The sequence below is a fragment of the Dipodomys ordii genome, unplaced genomic scaffold (genome assembly GCF_000151885.1).
Source record: "Dipodomys ordii isolate 6190 unplaced genomic scaffold, Dord_2.0 Scaffold122, whole genome shotgun sequence".
Lineage (NCBI taxonomy): Eukaryota > Metazoa > Chordata > Mammalia > Rodentia > Heteromyidae > Dipodomys > Dipodomys ordii.
The window spans coordinates 2,937,709-2,954,651 of NW_012267338.1; the positions used below are offsets into that span (position 1 = coordinate 2,937,709).

The window sequence follows — 16,943 nt, forward strand, 5'->3', positions numbered from 1 at the left end:
CCTTCCTTCCTTCCTTCCTTCCTTCCTTTCTTTCTTTCTTTCTTTCTTTCTTTCTTTCTTTCTTTCTTTCTTTCTTTCTTTCTTTCTTTCTCTCTCTCTCTCTCTCTCCCCTGCTTTTTTTCTCCCTTGACATTTTTGAGTATATAGAAGTCTGTTCACATGCACAGCAAGTCCATTCCTTATGAATGACTGATAGTTTTTATGGCTAGGTTCAGATTCTGCATTTTTACCAAGATACCACAGAAGTGACATTGGGCTCTTCTCCATGCATCACAACAGGAAACTCTGCTGGTTACCCTCACTCTGATCATTTTATTGAAGTGGTGCCTGTGCAATGTTTCCACTGTAAATTACTGTTTTCTTGCATATAATGGGGCTTAGGGTCAGACACAAGGCTAAAAGAAAGAGACAGAAAAGCATTCCTAAGTGATCTAAAGGGAAATTGGGTAGCTCTCTGTTATTTTGACCATCCTCGAAATTACAAACAAAAAAAATAGAAGACTCCTTACAATGGTGATTTTTGTGACAGTTTTAGAAAATGGTTTACAAAAACAATCTATAGCTCTGAATTCCCTAGGGTTGACCATTAGAGCGTAACGGAAGTGGGCATGCTGCAGCCAAGCTTCTCAGGGGGAGAGGAGAGAGCGGTCTACAGTGCTCTGTGCATTTGATTCCCTGTTGGATCACTCTTCAAAAACCTTCTGACAAGAAGATAATGTCTCATGTTGTTAGTCATGCTTGGTAATCAGATGAATCAGTTTATGTTGGTACTAAAGGTCTGAGTCTTGACTCCAGCTTCTGTGTTCAACCCATCTATTCTTTAAGGGAGAACGTTACTGACACTGAATGAGTGAGTCCATGTGTGCTTACTTGCTTTCTGGAGTTTTTTTTTTTTTGTCAGTCGTGGGGCTTGAACTCTGGGCCTGGGCTCTGTCCCTGAGCTCTTCAGCTCAAGGCTAGCCCTCTACCACTTGAACCACAGTGCCAATTCTGGTTTTCTGGTGGTTAATTGGAGTTAAGAATCTCATGGTCTTTCCTGCCTGAGCTGGCTTTGAACTGCCTCAGATCTCAGCCTCCTGAGTAGCTAGGATTCCAGGCATAAGCCACCAATGCCCAGCTTCTGGAGTTTAAAATCTAGTACAATAAATAGGATGCTCTCAGACTGTTCTTTCCAAGCTCCACACCATAGTGAAATGATTGTGCATTCTGAGTACAGTAGTTCTCCTTTGCAGCTTCAGCTACAGAAAGATCTCTTTCCCATTAGGATATTTTGGGGCAGCATGAGATCTCTGCCTAGGTCAGTTTGCCACAGCCAACAGAAATGGATTCTCTCAATCTCTTTCTTTCTTTCTCTCTTTCTTTCTTTCTCTCTTTCCCTCTCTCTTTCCCTCTCTCTTTCCTTCCGACTCCTTTATTTTATAGTGATACTGGGAATTGAACTCAGACTCTCACTCTTGCTAAGCAGGTACTCTACTGCTGAGCCACAACTCTAGTTCCTTTCTGCACAGGTTATTTTATTTTATTTTTTGCCAGTCATGGGGCCTGAACTCTGGGCCTGGGTGCTGTCCCTCAGCGCTTCAGCTCAAGGCTAGCGCTCTACCCCTTGAGTCACAGTGCCATTTCTGGCATTTTCTGCTTATGTGGTGCTGAGGAATCAAACCCAGAGCCTCATGCATGCAAGGCAAGCACTCTACCACTGAGCCACCTTCCCAGCCCCTGCACAGGTTATTTTAAAGATAGAGTATCTGTCCCAGCATGCGTCTGGACCATGATCCACTTGTTTTAGGCTTCCTATCATTGCTGAGATGATGACAGGCATGTACTACCATGCCTAGCTTCTTTCTGTTGAGATGGAGTCTTGTGGTCATTTCTCTCCAGCTGGCTTAGACCCACCCTGCTGCAGATCTCAGTCTCCTATTTGTGTGAGGGTGACAGTAATACAAAGAGTTTATTCTCTTTGATGTAACTACAAATGAAATTGTCTAAAAATTTCACTTTTGGTTTACTCATTAATCCTATACTGAGCTACAGTTGATTTTTGTGTATAACTTATATCCTTAAATCTTGTAGAACTTGTTTATTCAAATTAAAATTTTTTCTCTACATTATAATCATGCCATCTGCAAACACAGATAATTTTACTTTTTCTTTTCCAATCTGAATGCCTATTATTTTATTGCCTACGTGCCCCTTCTAGATCCTTTAGAACAATGGTCCAACAATATCATACTTTGGTATTTATCCAATTTTGTTTGGAAAAATGTTTATTCAAATCTTTTGCCCATCTGTGACTGCTTTATTTCCTCTAAACTATTAAGTTGGAGAATTGCATCTTCCTAAAATTTGTATGTCAACTTTTTAACCCCTAGAACCTGAGAATATGATGGTATCTAGAGATAGGAACTTTGAAAAGGCAATTAAAATCAGCCCATTAGAGTGGGCCCTAATCCTCTATATAAAGAGAGGAAATTAGGACACTGGTTCAAAGAGAAGACCATGTGAAATCTGTGAGATTTGTCTCAGAAGAAACCAACCTTGCTAATGCCTGGATCTTTGACTTCTAGACTACAGAATCATGAGAAAACAAATTTCTGTTGTATGCAACTCACAATGTATGGTACTTTATTATGGCAGCCCTAACTAATTTATTTACCTTCTAATGATATGCTGAAAAGAAATAGGTCATCCAATGCTAGGAAGGAATCCTTCTAAATAATTGATTTTGATTATAGATTTTCCCTGGGATTGTCAATGATAGTCTTCTGATGAGTAAGCACCCAGAAATTTAGTGTTATGAATGTTGTTCAGTTGGTGGTTGTTAATGAAATATATGTGGCCTTCAGTCATCTAAGCCAGAATCACCTGACAAATATGTAACATGAATAGAAAATAAGTCTTTTTTCATAAAGTCCACAATGAAGTTACTTAACTAGGAGAAATTTTTATCAAAAACTCAAAGTTTATAAATTCACAGTAATGATTCTGAAAAATCCATAATGACTCTGCTGCCTGAACTCAAGGCCAACATGATTCTGAAAATTTATAATTTTAAACATACTGTTCCCCGGGTATCAGATGCAGAAACTAGAGGCAAAGAACAGCAAAATGCATCTCCTGGCTGCTAGTAGAAAATATTCCTTGTTGAGTGCTGTGCTTTTCTGCAGTGAAACATGTGTATGTTATAGAAACTAATTAAGACTACTTTTTTGTTCACAAAGAGAAACAGCTGGGTTTTCACATCTGAATACACTCAAGATCAGTATTTACTGAGAAAAGAAAAATCCATAGCCACTGGAAGAAGAAAATGAGCATTCAGTTTCTTCTTCAATCATTTCAAAACATTCTTTATGTGAACATGGAACAGAAAGCTCATCACATTTAAAATGTAGCCACTCTTCCAGTCATTATAAAGCTTAATTTCTTGATGAGATGCCATCTTAGATGAATATTTAAAATCTGAAATTAAAAATCTGCATAACTGTTCGCACTGCTGTCAGGCAGTGTCTCTAGGAAGCTATAAACTAGACTGTTTGCTTACTCTGACTTCAGGAATTCTGGGAAAGGACAATAGGATTGTGATCCAAACAGTCACCCTCTCCTCTCTGCCTTGGTTTGAATCTAAACTTCTCTAAGAATCAATCTGAGAATGAATCAGTGCACCTCCAGATTCATTGGTAGTCCTGGTGGAAGACAATGTGACTTCTACCACAGATCAACAGAAGGAATAGAGGCAAAATGATGGTTTCAGTAGCACCTGGCTTGCAGCCCTGACAGCCTTTCCTAGTTGTTAGTGGAGAGAACTATGGTGTTCCAGAAAAGATGAACCCAAAAAATTCCCCCCTGCTCAAATGGAAGGATCTCTCAGTCTATTGGTAGGATCTAAAAAGCATTAGCATCATCCATGAAGCAACAAAACACAATCAAAAAATGAGCACAAATGATGGACTCAAAGAATGCTCTAGAAACAGAGTGGTTTCCTGACTGAAAAGCATGCCCTCTGTGCCATGCCTTGAACATATGAGCACTGTCCTTCTTAAGCAGCCAGATTTCCTACTTCCTGGAACCTAGGAACTCCCCCAAAGGAGAATCTAGGGAGAGCCAAAATGTCCCAGGATCCAGATTGACTAAATCCTCCCACTCCCTCTATTCCTTGCCAGTCAGGAATCCAACCACTTTTTCCAGAGTTCTCTACTAAAGTTTATACATGAGCTTCTTGTTATATCTGTATTAAAATGTTATTGTGATCCTCCAAAGAACTTTCACAGCAGGAAGGGTGCATATGATAATCCCAAAGAACTGATGTCACTTCACTTAATGTCACAGTTGCTACAAAGTGAGAAAAACCAAAACTTAGCCCTAAGTGACAAGACCATAGATTTTCAGAGCTCTAAAGCCTTCTAAAAAATCATCCAATCCAACCAAGAAAATTTTTTTAGCGCTCTGAACACATTTCTGCCAGGTTGCTAACTAAACCTCCTCTCACAGGACAGCTCAGTTTCATCTTTGGCTAGTGCTGGCAGGCCCGCATGCATTCTTGTATTCTTTATTCAACAAATGTCTCATAGAACCACGTGTACACCAACAGGTGCTATTTGGACAGTGAGGTCATTTCTGGAAGTAACCTCAGTTAAAGATAGAAAGTGGACATTTTTAGCCAAGAGTGATGACACACACCTGTAATCCAGCATTTGGGGGGAAACTGAGGCAGGAAGATAAACAATTTCCAGCTTTATGTAGACTAAGTTACATAGAGATTATGTCAAATGAAAGAGAGGCAGTGAAGGAGAGAGGATGAAAGAGAAAAAGATACAGAGAGAGACAGGAAAGTTTTGCAAGAGTACCGAAACTGTCACAAAGTTATGAAACTATCACAAAGTTCTTCCTTCTATTGTTTTGATCAATTCTATCCCATTGCAAAGCTACAAATCACCCCTATTCATCACAGCTAGTCTGTTGTTTTTTAGTAGTTGTTACTGTTTTTGTTGATGATGATGGTGTTTTGTTGCCAGTCCTGGAGCTTGAACTTGGCCTGGGCACTGTCTCTAAGCTTCTTTTGCTCAAGGCTGGCGCTCTACCACTTGAGCCACAGCACCACTTCTGGATTTTTTTGAGTATTTTATTAGAGATAAGAGTCTCATGGGCTTTCCTGCCTAGTCTGGCTTTGAATCCTGATCCTCAGACCTCAGCTTCCTGAGTACTAGGATTACAGGCATGAATCACCAGTTCCTGGCATCATTTAGTTATTTTTCAGGTCCTTTTTCCTTCCTGGTTCTTCCTCCTGGACCTATTTTTCAGTTGAGCTATGTTTCTCTGAAAGATTTCCCAATAGCCAAAGAGAATTTCATGTCGCCTGGTCAAAAGAGAAGAAAGATGGACTGCCCTGTTTTCATTCTAGATAGAGTAATTCTTTGGGCACATTAAAACTACATTTGCTTTCTTATGCTCACTCTGAACATGTCAGTCCCAACCCAACTTCCAGTTAGCTAAAACTCATGGTGCCAGGCCCTGGGAAGACAGTATTATCACCAGGATCTGAAATCTTCAGTCTTATGCTGTCAGATGACTCAAGAAGCTAATGCAACCCCTTAATCACTGCTTAAAAGTAATCAATAGTCCTGTAGCTGTGGTAATACAGACCTAACATAATATTTGCCATCTTAACTGTCTTCAAGTGTGAGTTCAGTGCTACTAAAGACAGGTATATTGTGCAGCATTCACCACCATCCACCCCCAGGATATTTTCATCTTGCAAAATTGAAACTCTGTGCTCATGAATCAACAATGTCCCATTCTTCCTTGCCTCCAGTCCTGGCAATCACCAGTCTACTTTCTGACTCTATGAAGTTGATGTGTTCATAGGAAATGGAGCCAGACAGTAGTTTGTTCCCTTTGTGAGATGTATTTCTCTTGGCATAGTATCATCTATGTGGTAGCCTGGGTCTGATTCTCCCTGTCTGAGGATGAACAGTCTTCTATTGTGAGATTATACTTCCTTGTACTTAGAAAGTCAACGGTTGGTGGACACATGGCCTACTCTCGTCTTTGGGCTATTGTGAGGAAAGCTGCTGTGAACGTGGGTGTGCAAATATCTCTTTGAGAAGATCCTACTTTCAGTCCTTTTGAGTTATTGATAGCCAGAAATAGAATTGTTGTCTCCTAATATATATTTATACACCTATACATATATATATATTGTTGTTATTGTTGTTGTTGTCAGTTGTAGGGCTTGAACTCAGGGCCTGGGAGCTGTCCCTGAGCCTCTTTGTGCTCAAGGCAAGCACTCTGCCACTTGAGCCACAGCGCCACTTCCAGTTTTTGAGTGGTTAATTGGAGATACAAGTTTCACAGACTTTCCTGCCTGGGCTAGCTTGAACTGTGATCCTCAGATCTCAGCCTCCTGAGTAGCTAGGATTACAGGCATGAGTCAGTGGTGCCTGGCTGTAATAAATATTTTTAATGGTTTCAGAATATTGAAAAAATATTTCACTTGGCTATTTTAGAGTGTTTTTTTCTTGAAAAAACAATTCACTTAGACAAGTGTATCACTTTAGCTCTAGATATATTTAACTGAGTCTGATCAAATTTTTCAATGACATTGCCCATATCTGAAAAGCCTTTATAGGAACAATAAAGACACTAGATGCTAATTTCCTACTGAAAATCTTAATCCTTGATACCTTTTGACAGAACACCAGCAAACTCATATTTTTTCTAGCCTTTTGTTAAAGGACTTCTCTTTCATGAAATGAATAAATCATAGTCTAGCAGAGTCAGGACAGGCAAATAGCATGTTAATGTGATTATGCTGAAACTATACTCTCCTCTAAGGTTAAAAGCTGACTACCAATTTGTCTCCCTGTCAGTTTAGAGCTCTCTTGAACCTGTCAAATCTGACAGGCATCAACAGCTGACACAAAGATGATGTCATTTGCTCTCTTGTTTGCTTCTTTGCCTAATAAAAGCCAGCGGGACAAAGCTGCCAGTGTCTTTAAGACTCAGCTCTCTAAAACAACAGAATTTAAGTGTTTCAAGTAATAACAAAGAGCCTTGTTCTATAGCAAAATTTTCAGGCTATTTTCCTTTCTGAAATACCTGTTTATAATATTAAATACTCTTTATAGTAAACATTCTATAAAAATGTTTTTTGTTTTATATGAGGCTCATATAGTAGAGGTCACTAAGTTGTCGCCTTCATTTCATGCATCAGTCTGAAACTTGTATCCTGTAACTATACTCCATTAGTATTTCATTGAAATTTACTGATTTCCCCTTGTTAAAGAGCTAAATGTTTCGGGTTATTGCTGGAATGTTATCAAAACCAGTTTAATTCATACCTATTAATTTTTTTTAAAATACAGCCTGTTATGTCAGAGAGCTTGCTGGGTGCTGGGTATAGACTGGTTGGCAAAGTTCATGCATACACGATCCCTCAAGGACATTACACTTTAGAAAACACTCTTGATTATATTATAAACTGATCTTCCCAATTTTCTTCACCTTGGTAAAGGACTTTACTATTAACCCAGCTGTTTGCCCCTGCCTGGACCCCAAGACAGTTTTTTGAGTTTCCCTCTTCCAACTCTCTACTCCTAGCTCTCTTCTACCTCCAGCTTTCTTTACTGTTTCAGCTATTACATGAAATCAAGCGACTACTGTGTGTTAGTTACACTTTACATTGCTGTGTCAAAAACCTGAGAGAAGCGATGTTAAATAAGATGTATTTATTTGGCTTGTGATTTCAGAGGTTTAAATCCTTGGTTATGTGGCTCCATTGCTTACTCCATTGCTTGTAGGTTTATTGCAAGTCTGAAATATCATGGTGGAAGGGCAGGCAGAGGAAATATTTACCTCATGGCAGCCAAGAAGGTGTCAAGGCAAGATGCATCCTCACAGATACCCTTCAGCAGCCTATTCCTCCTCAGGCCCTACTCTCAAAGCTCCTCCGCCTCCCGATAGTCTGTGCACACGTTAAATCTATCAATGGATTAAACAATGAATTAGATCAGAGCTCTCAGGAACTAACCATCTCTGGAGACCCTCATAGATAATGTCCAGAGTTGTGATTCTCTAAGGCTAGTGCTCTATCAGTTGAGCCACAACTTTCCTTCCAGCTTTTTGGTGGTACATCGGAGATATGAGTCTCATGGACTCGCCTGCATAGGCTGGTTTTGTACCATGATCCTCAGATCTTAGCTTCCTGAGTAACTAGGATTATAGTTGTGAGCCATCAGTGTTGGGATATTAATTCTTTTTGTTTGTGTCAAAACTTCAGGAAGCATGGATCTCTCAGAGGAAGGAAACTCTGAAGGAGGATGTGGAGCCATCACTGAGGCCTGGCAATTAACCTGGTGACAGATGCTACAGCCATACTACACAAAAGCCTTCAATAGATGCTCTTTTTGGTAGCATTATTCTGACCATCAGCACTACTTTGCTAGGGCTACTCTTTGAAAAATCCCACAAACCTGATGGCTTAAAACATCAGGAATTTAGTGTCTCACAATTATGTAGTACAGAAGTCCATAACTGACGTGTCAGTGATGTTGGTTGCTTCTGGAGGCTTTGAGAAGAGAAATCTTCCATGCTTCTGTCCTAGTTTCTTTTTGTGGTGGCTTTGGGCTTTCAGATTCAGCGCTCATCTTCACCCGTTGTCCAGGCAATGATAAGTAGACATGAATTTGAGGGAGAGGAATTATTTAACTAATCACATATTCTAAACCATTACAGAAACATTACCACAATTCCTTAGAACACCAACATAAACAGTTGGTGTTCCATCCCATGTACTAGGAAAGTCACTGTAACTGTTTCTGGGTGACAACTATATATATCATTATGTCCTGCATATCTGTGTTCTCCAAAACTCACACTGACATTTAGCTTCCACTATCCCAGTATTAAAGAGTCTTTGACAGCTGATTAGGCTGCTGGAGAGAAAACACCATCGGAGAAGGGTGATTTGGGGCCTCTTTTGGCCTCCTTGTTCTTCTACCTTTAGGAACAGAGTTTGTTTTCTCCCTGTCTGCCTGCTGTATGATGATGCAGAAAGAAGGCCCTTGCCAAACTTCAGTCCTCTGATCTTGGACATCTCAGACTCCAGAATGGTGAGCCAACATACTTCTGTTTATTCTGAATTATCCAGTCTGTGGTATTTTAGTTATAGGAGTATAGAATGGACTAAGATGCCTTACCTTGAATTTTATTTTCTAGTTGGTCTAAAAAGGAATTGAGCTCAAACCTTGGATGCAACAGTACGATTGTACCCCTAAAGGATGTCTTAGTCTGTACAAGCTATCACAAAATGCCAGGAACTGAGCAAGTAGTAAATAAAACTATCTTTCTCATAGCTCTGAAGGCCAGAAAGTTCACGAGGAAGATGGTAGCAGATTGGGAGTCTGATGAGGCCCAGAATCCTGGTACATACATGACATGGTGCTCTCTTGCTGTGACCATGGTGGTAGGGAATTGCTACCTCTCTGGAGTATCTTCTAAAGATACCAATCCCTGCCAGCAGGGTGCTGCTTCCATGGTCCAATCACCTGCCAGAGCCCTTGTATTCTACCACCCTCCCTCCTGAGCTTGTATTTCAGAATAGGAATGTGTGTGTGTGTGTGTGTGTGTGTGTGTGTGCATGTGTGCATGTGTGTGCATGCCAGTGTGGCTGGCACTAGGGCTTGAACTCAAGGCCACACATTGTCCCTTAGCTTTTTTGTCCCAGGCTGCTACTCTGAACTTCAGCTGTCCTTCTTGCTTTTTGGTGGTTCATTGGAGGTGAGACTCTCATGGAGTTTCTAGCCTGGGCTTGTTTCAAACCACAGTCCACAGATCTCAGCCTCTTGATGATCTGGGATTACAGGTCTGGGTCCCCAGTGTCTAGATTGGGGAACTTTGAGGAGACTTAACTATTCAGACCATAGCAGGTTACAAAAGAACTAAAGTCTGCCTTATGGTCAGGAGGGCTGTTGTCCTGTGCATCTTGGACCACAGCAGAGCCCACACAGATGATGATGGATAGAACCACACAGATGCTGTGAATCACAACACAGATTGTTCTCTGAGAGATGGACACTAACATACCTTCTCTGGATGTTGTTCTATTACTGATGGCAGACATTGACTCGATCTGCTCTTTATTTTGCTGTGGAACTTGGTGAAACACCAACTCATTGTTACTGGCTGATGCATGTGTACTGAAGATCAAAATGATTAATAACAATTTGACTTTGTACAGAACTTCCTCTCTGGAACCATTATTTTTGGCAGGTATGTGGGAGGGAAAACACATAACATAAAACAGACTTTTGGCAACGAACCAATAGTCTGAATCATAAATTTTTAGGTATTTAGGTAGTTTCTGCGATGAATATTTAGAAACGTATTACTTAAGCTAATGTTTAGATGTGTGTACATTGCTATTCACGAGATTCTTTTATTTTTGTTTATATCATATATAGTTCAGTAAAGACAAATTTGCCTATACAATGGACACTATTAAAAACATTTTAAAAACTGGCAAAGGCGCTTGACAGAAGCCAGATATTGTGTGGGTTTGGCTGGTGCTGTCATTTTTCTGTGTGTGTGTGTGTGTGTGTGTGTGTGTGTGTTGTGGGGGGAGGGGAGGGAGGGGAGGGGGAGAGGTGCGTACTGGGGTTTGAATTTAGGTCTTATGCTTGCTCTACCCATGGGCCATACCTCCAGCCCTTTATCCCACTGGTATTTTTGAGATAGAGTCTCATTTCCTGCCTGGGCGCATACATGAATAGACGGTGATTCACCTACTTTTGCTTCTCACAAAGCTGTGGTGATGAGGATGACAGATGTGCACCACTGCTTCTGGTTGTTGGTTTTCTGCCCTATTGGCTTCGAACCAAAGTCCTTCCAATCTCAGACTCTCAAGACGGAAACCATCTATCATTAGGGAAATTTAACAAACTGCAATTAAAAAAATTATGTTTTTTTTTTTTTTTGCCTGTCTTGGTGCTTGAACTCAGGGCCTGGGTGCTACCTCTGAGCCTCTTTGTGTTCAAAGCTAGTGCTTTACCAGTAGAGCCACAGTGCCACTTCTGGCTTTTTCTGAGTAGTTACAGGAGAGAACAGTCTCATGTACATTCCTGCCTAAGTTGTCTTCAAACTGCGATCTTCAGAACTCAGCCTTCTGAGTAGCTAGGATTGCAGGCGTGAGCCACTGACATCCAGCTCAAAAAATTTTAAATATAATTTTATTGTTATTATTAAGGTGTTGTATAGAGATGTTATCCTTCCCTTAATCAGGTACTGAGTACATTTTACTGCACTTTCTTTTTACTACAAAAAGGTAAGTCTACATTCTGCCTCACTTAGCAGTTCCATTTTATCTTAAGAAAACAAAGCATGAGGCAAAATTTTGGCTATATTTTCTCCATTCAGCTATGTTGTATAATTGTCTGTAATGGAAAAGTATTGAAAACAATTTAAGTATTACCATGGAATAACTAGTTAAATAAATGACAATGTATCTACTTAGTCAGATTCTGTGCAGTTTTAAAGACAGGTTGTAGACTTGTGCTTAGTTCTATTGATCAATTATGAGTAAAATTATATGTAGAGAGTAAGTACTTAAATGTTGCATATAAGCTGAATCTCTGGCACAAATGGTGAAACACCTTCCTACTAAGTATAAGGCCTGAGTTCAACCCTCAGTACTAAAAAACTAAAATCAGAGGGAGAAATCTTCCAAGGGTTGGTAGGTTATAGCTGCTGTAGCTGGGACTGTGGAAAATGCTGGAAAAAAGCATCATCCTTATTGTAATAAGAAGAAAGCATTGTAATGTTTTATATACTATGTAAAAACTAGTTATTACATATATTTGCCCATGTCTCTAGATTTTTATAGCCACCTAATAAATCTGTCTAATCTTATTATACTTATTTCCTTTTGAAATTCCACATACTTCACTTTTTTTTTCTAGGCTACAATAAAATGTCTTAAATTTCATTTGACACAGATTTAATAAATTGTCACAGGAATGGAGTGTTTGATTTTTATGATTTTATTTTGGCTTTACACACATAAATTTATGAAGACTTAACAGAGCTGTCTGGTTTAGGAAGTTAAACTATGCCAACTAGATGCAGTTACATGATGACAAATATGATCATTGCTGCCTTCCCCTGTGTAAATAAAATTAAGATGGCTGCAGTTTGTCCCTAGAGCAAAGTTAATCTACAAACCCTAAGGAGCACCATTTGGCAGGCTGCAATTTTTCTTACTGCCACCAGTCACTCAATTTTGTTTGATTGCTATTGTGAACCTGCTTGCTAAGCAGGTGTTTTACCACTAAGCCATGCCTACAGTGGTTTATAATGCTGGTTATTTTTAAGATGGAGTCTTACATTCTGTCTAGGCTTTGTCTGGACTTTGATGTCCCTCAGTCCCCACTCCTCTATTTTTGGTTCCCCATGGTAGCTTGGAGAATATGCACATACCACTACACTCAACTTCTTCTGTTGAGTTGGTGTCTTTTGGAATTGTCTGCCCAGTCCAACCCAGGCTAACTATAATCCTCCCATTCTCAGCCTCCCAAGTAGCTAGATATACTGGCATGAGCCACTTTTTGCTCAGCAACTCTCTGTCTTTACTTTCCAGATAAAGAATGCTTTTGTTGAGAACATGCATGTAAGATTAGTTTTTGAGTTTCTTTTTTATATATTAATGTTTTTTATTGTAAAGATTCTGTGCAGAGGGGTTACAGTTACATGAGTAAGGTAATGAGTACATTTCCTATCGAGACTGTTGCCCCCTCCTTTGTTTTTCCTCTACCATCCCTTCCCTCCCCACCTTCCCAACTCCTCTCTCCCCCCCAACCTGAAGTTGTAAAGTTTGTTTTCAACATAGTGTCTTGTACATCTCATTGCTACAATGGGTCAACCTGTATCCTTATTTCAGCATTTTGTTATTTCCCTTCCCCTCCCCAAATTAGAAAAATGTATATAGAAGATGCAGGGCACAGGAATCAAATACAGTGAAAATGGGGGTTATACAATGGGGGTAGAACATACAAAAGAAGCAAAAAAATCACATAGAACATAATAAGCACATTAAAAACAAAAGCAAGAAAGATAAAACCTCTTGTGTTCCTATCTTGGGGTTCATTTCTAGTCACGGGATCTGCTGTCTTGATGGTTTAAAAGACTTACTGCTTACCAAGGACCCTCTTAGGATAGCTTACCTTGTAACCAAGACCCCAGAACTAACCTAAGTAATTCAAAACAACTTGTGCAATGCTCAGGGCCAACAGAGAGTTGCTCTAAACAAGTTCAAGTTACCCCATTGTTCTCCTTTGATCTCTTTTAAGACTCTAAGTCCTCCAGGAGTATGGTAGCACAGGCATCAGCATTCAGGGGGCTGGGGCAGGAGGATCCCAAGTTTGAGGCCAGCTTGGGCTGCAGAGTGAAACTTTGTTTAAAAAAAATCCAGTCTTCCCTACTCTTTTTTTTTTTGTCAGTCCTGGGGCTTGAACTCAGGGTCTGGGTCTCTGAACTTTGGTGTTCAAGGCTATCGCTCCACTACTTGACCCACAGTGCCACTTCCAGCTTTTCTGAGCATTTTATTGAAATAAGTGTCTCATGGATTTTCCTGCCTGGGCTGCATTCAAATCATGATCCTTAGATCTCAACCTCTTTAGTAGCTAGGATTATAGGCATGAGCCTGGCCAGGCTTCCTAACTCTTAATGGAAGTTATTTGGTGTCTAACTTGTCCTATGTTGCCTGATTTTCAAATTTATTCTGTACCTGAATAAAAATGCTGCTTTTATTTTAATCTCATATCTGATTTCTTGGTTTACAACCCAAGTATCCTGGATGCCACTTCCAGCCAAATCATGATAACATTAATACATTTTAACTAAGATAATGATATCATTGTTATATTTAAGATAAGGTACTGTGTCCTACCCAAATGCCTTAAGAAAACAAATGTGGAAGAAGAGAATTAAGAAGAGAAAGAAAAAGACAGAAAAAAAACCTGTCAAATATTTCTCTTTTGGACATGAAGAAATGTAACAGGGCTGAGAGTGAGGCTCAAGTGCAGAATTCTTGCTTAGCATGTATAAGGCCCTGAGATCAACTCCAGTACTACCAAAAAAACCAATAAAGCAAACAAAAAGGAAATAGTGTATCTCAGAACTGGGCCTGGTAGCTCATGCCTGTAATCCCCACACTTGAAAGAGGTAGGAAGAACAGTTCTAGGCCAACCTGGGCTACACAGTGAGACACAGTCTAAAAATAAAAACATAAAAACAAAGAAACACACAAAAATGCATCCAGACACACAGTTATGACCAACCTATTTCTCCCACCAAGATATCAGAAGTCTATCTGTCCCTTTCTAAATTTATGAATGTGCAGTCAATTGAAATAAATGGAGAAAGACAGAAGAAAAACAATTATCATTAAATGATATTCACGTATTCTATAGAAAATTTGCTTCAATTCAAAAGCAGCTATCCACATTTGAAGGAGGCGGCTGTGCAGAAGGGAGCAAATCAGCCTGTGTCTGGGTGGAAACGGCAGCTCTGGGCATCGTTCCTTTGGCACTGGGGATCACCTGTCTCCTGATGGAGCTGGACCACAATGGTCTCCTTCGGTCAAGAGTTATGCTTAGCATTTATTAAGTCTTTCATTTTAAATACAAGTATCTTTTGTCCACACAATCTTCTATGGTTCCCTACTGCATAATTCTTGATGCAGTTGCTTGGTTGATGTTCGTTTCCCGCTGATGGCAGCTGTTCTGCTGGGCCAAGCATCCACAGGCATGGGTGAGGGCTCTCACACATGCTGAGTATCTTGTATGTTCGTGAAAATATATCCAGCCAGTTGGAAAGATGGAACGAAAATTAAGCCATGACCTTGAAATATATGCAATTAAGATTACTGTGGGTGCTGGGGCCACTTAAAGCTGTTTTGGTTAAAGGGAGCAGGCTTGCTTGCTGCCATAATTACTATTCTATACTGGCTCAATTAAAGAAAGAAGTTGGGCACAGTGCCGAATACCTGTAATCCCAGCCACTTGGAAGGCAGATGTAGAAAGGTCACTTGTCCAGGGTTCTGGCCAAGCAAGAAGTGAGAGAGCTTACCCGAAAAATAGAGCAGAAAGGGTCAAAGGTGTGGTGCAAGTGGTAGAACACTTGCCTGGCAACTTGAGGCTCTGAGCTAAATCCCCAGTAACTCCCCTTCCCCCCAAAAACCCCTCTAAAAAAACCCCCAAAAATAATAAAAATTAAAAAAAAGAAAATGCAACATCATCACTTTGTTTTGCATAGGAAAGCTCTGGCTCTGTTTTCAGTAAGGAAAATAAGACTTTATTTAGCGATCAGTCCTCCCTCACCTTCAGGCTTGTCATCAAGATGAATTTATTCATAAAAAAAACAAAAACCCCTACAAAACCACACCTGGAAACAAACTCTTGAGCTGCGGTCCAGATACAGCATCCCAAATAGTGATGACAAACCTCACATTTGACATCAACTAGAACTCTACTCCTACCTCCACTAGTATCCTCCTTCCTATGGAGCCAGTTGCTGGAAGCCAGGGCTTCCAGAGCCTGGCCCCGTGGGGATCCCAGCTTCATCACAGCCGAAGCAGGTGACACTGGCCCACATTGCAGCCTAGGTGAATTGGATTTCTCCCTTCCCCAGTGTTTCCAAAGGTGGCCAGTGTGATTCAAATTTCACAGCTTTGTCAATTCTTTTCTCAACTGCCCTTAGCTACCTGATAAGTGAGATTCTGGCTGTCTTACTCTGTCTCTGAGGTATTTTACAGTTTGCCTGCTTTACTGCGGACACACAGCAGCCAGGATGAACTGCTCAGATGCACTACTGGGTCAGTCTGGTAGGTGCTCAGCCGAGTCTGCACACTTGGGGTGATTCGAATAGCCTTGGGAAGAACTGATCCTGATTCCTGTGCCAAGGCTGTCATCGCTTTGGGTTGAAAGCAGTACTTGTCAGGCTTTCAAATGTAAGAAGGGCAGACACATGATCACCTTTGCCAGAATGTTGTCTTCAAGATGATCTGTGGATCATCAGGACCAGGGCCAGTCTCCAAAGTGCTGGTGACCTTGGGAGAAGGTGCCAAGCCAAGGGGAGGAGGTCAAACTTAATAAAAGATCTTGTTCTAGGTTTTAGGCCCAGGGTGTCAGTTCAGACGATGACTCACACAGGTCAAGTTCAGTGGCTTCTTTTCACCCTCTTTCCGCCCTCCCTTCTATTCACAACTCTCCCGAAGGGCGCTGGCGGCGCCGGCCACTGCAGCCGTCCTCCTTCCCGCCGCGGCCACCGCGCAGCCCCGCAGCCCCGTGCTTGGGCTGGGCGCTCTGCACAGTGCCCCGAGGGTGAGAACCGCCCAAGACGCCGCACTCGCCTCCAGCGGTCACCCCCCCCCCCCCCCAGCCTTCCTAAGGCTTTGGGTCACTTCTGCATGGATAATGAGACCCAGAGTCCAGGAGCTAATGAAAGGACCCAGCCAGCCGTCTTCCATCGCAATCCTACTCCGGCCCAGCGCTCGGAGCCCTCCAGCCCGACCTCGGCTCACGTGCGGGCGCTGCTGCCCCCGCGCCCGGCCCGCGGGTCCCGTCCCCTCCCGCCGCCCGCGCCGCCCTCTCCGGCTCCGGCCTCTCCCCGCCTTCCGCCCGCGGCCCGCACGGCCCCGCCTCCCCTCGAGCTGCCGCGATCACCATTGGTGCGCGCCCGACAATAGCAGACGCTCATTGGCCAGGAGGCAAGTCATTCACTCGGCGCATTCCGCCGCCCGCAGGCTTGCGGGGAAACTTCCTTATTATTGTGACGCCGAAAAAGGAGAAACCCCGCGCGCGGCCGGAGGGGCTGTGACCGCCGGAACCCCGCGCTGCGGTTCGAAGGCTGCCGAGGTGCGCGGGCCCGGGGCCGGGTTCCCGGGGGGAGGGCGGCGC

General features: G+C 41.8%; 2 protein-coding genes across 3 annotated transcripts in view; one reads left to right on the forward strand and one right to left on the reverse strand.

Moving 5' to 3' along the window:
* Window positions 1–15,955, reverse strand: part of Pyurf (PIGY upstream reading frame) — a 30,189-nt gene extending 14,234 nt beyond the window's left edge. Inside the window, exons 1-2 of the mRNA XM_013029719.1 lie at window positions 15,798–15,955; window positions 10,078–10,190 (exon numbers count right to left, since the gene is read on the reverse strand). Coding sequence (XP_012885173.1) covers window positions 10,078–10,190; window positions 15,798–15,955 — 271 coding nt within the window. The remainder of the gene's footprint in view (window positions 1–10,077; window positions 10,191–15,797) is intronic.
* Window positions 15,956–16,771: 816 nt separating this feature from the next.
* Herc3 (HECT and RLD domain containing E3 ubiquitin protein ligase 3) overlaps window positions 16,772–16,943 on the forward strand; it is a 109,829-nt gene continuing 109,657 nt past the window's right edge. The window contains exon 1 of one of the 2 annotated variants that reach the window (XM_013029773.1): window positions 16,772–16,901. The gene's annotated coding sequence lies outside the window, so the exon portion shown is untranslated. The remainder of the gene's footprint in view (window positions 16,902–16,943) is intronic. The other variant, XM_013029774.1, reaches the window with a different exon arrangement.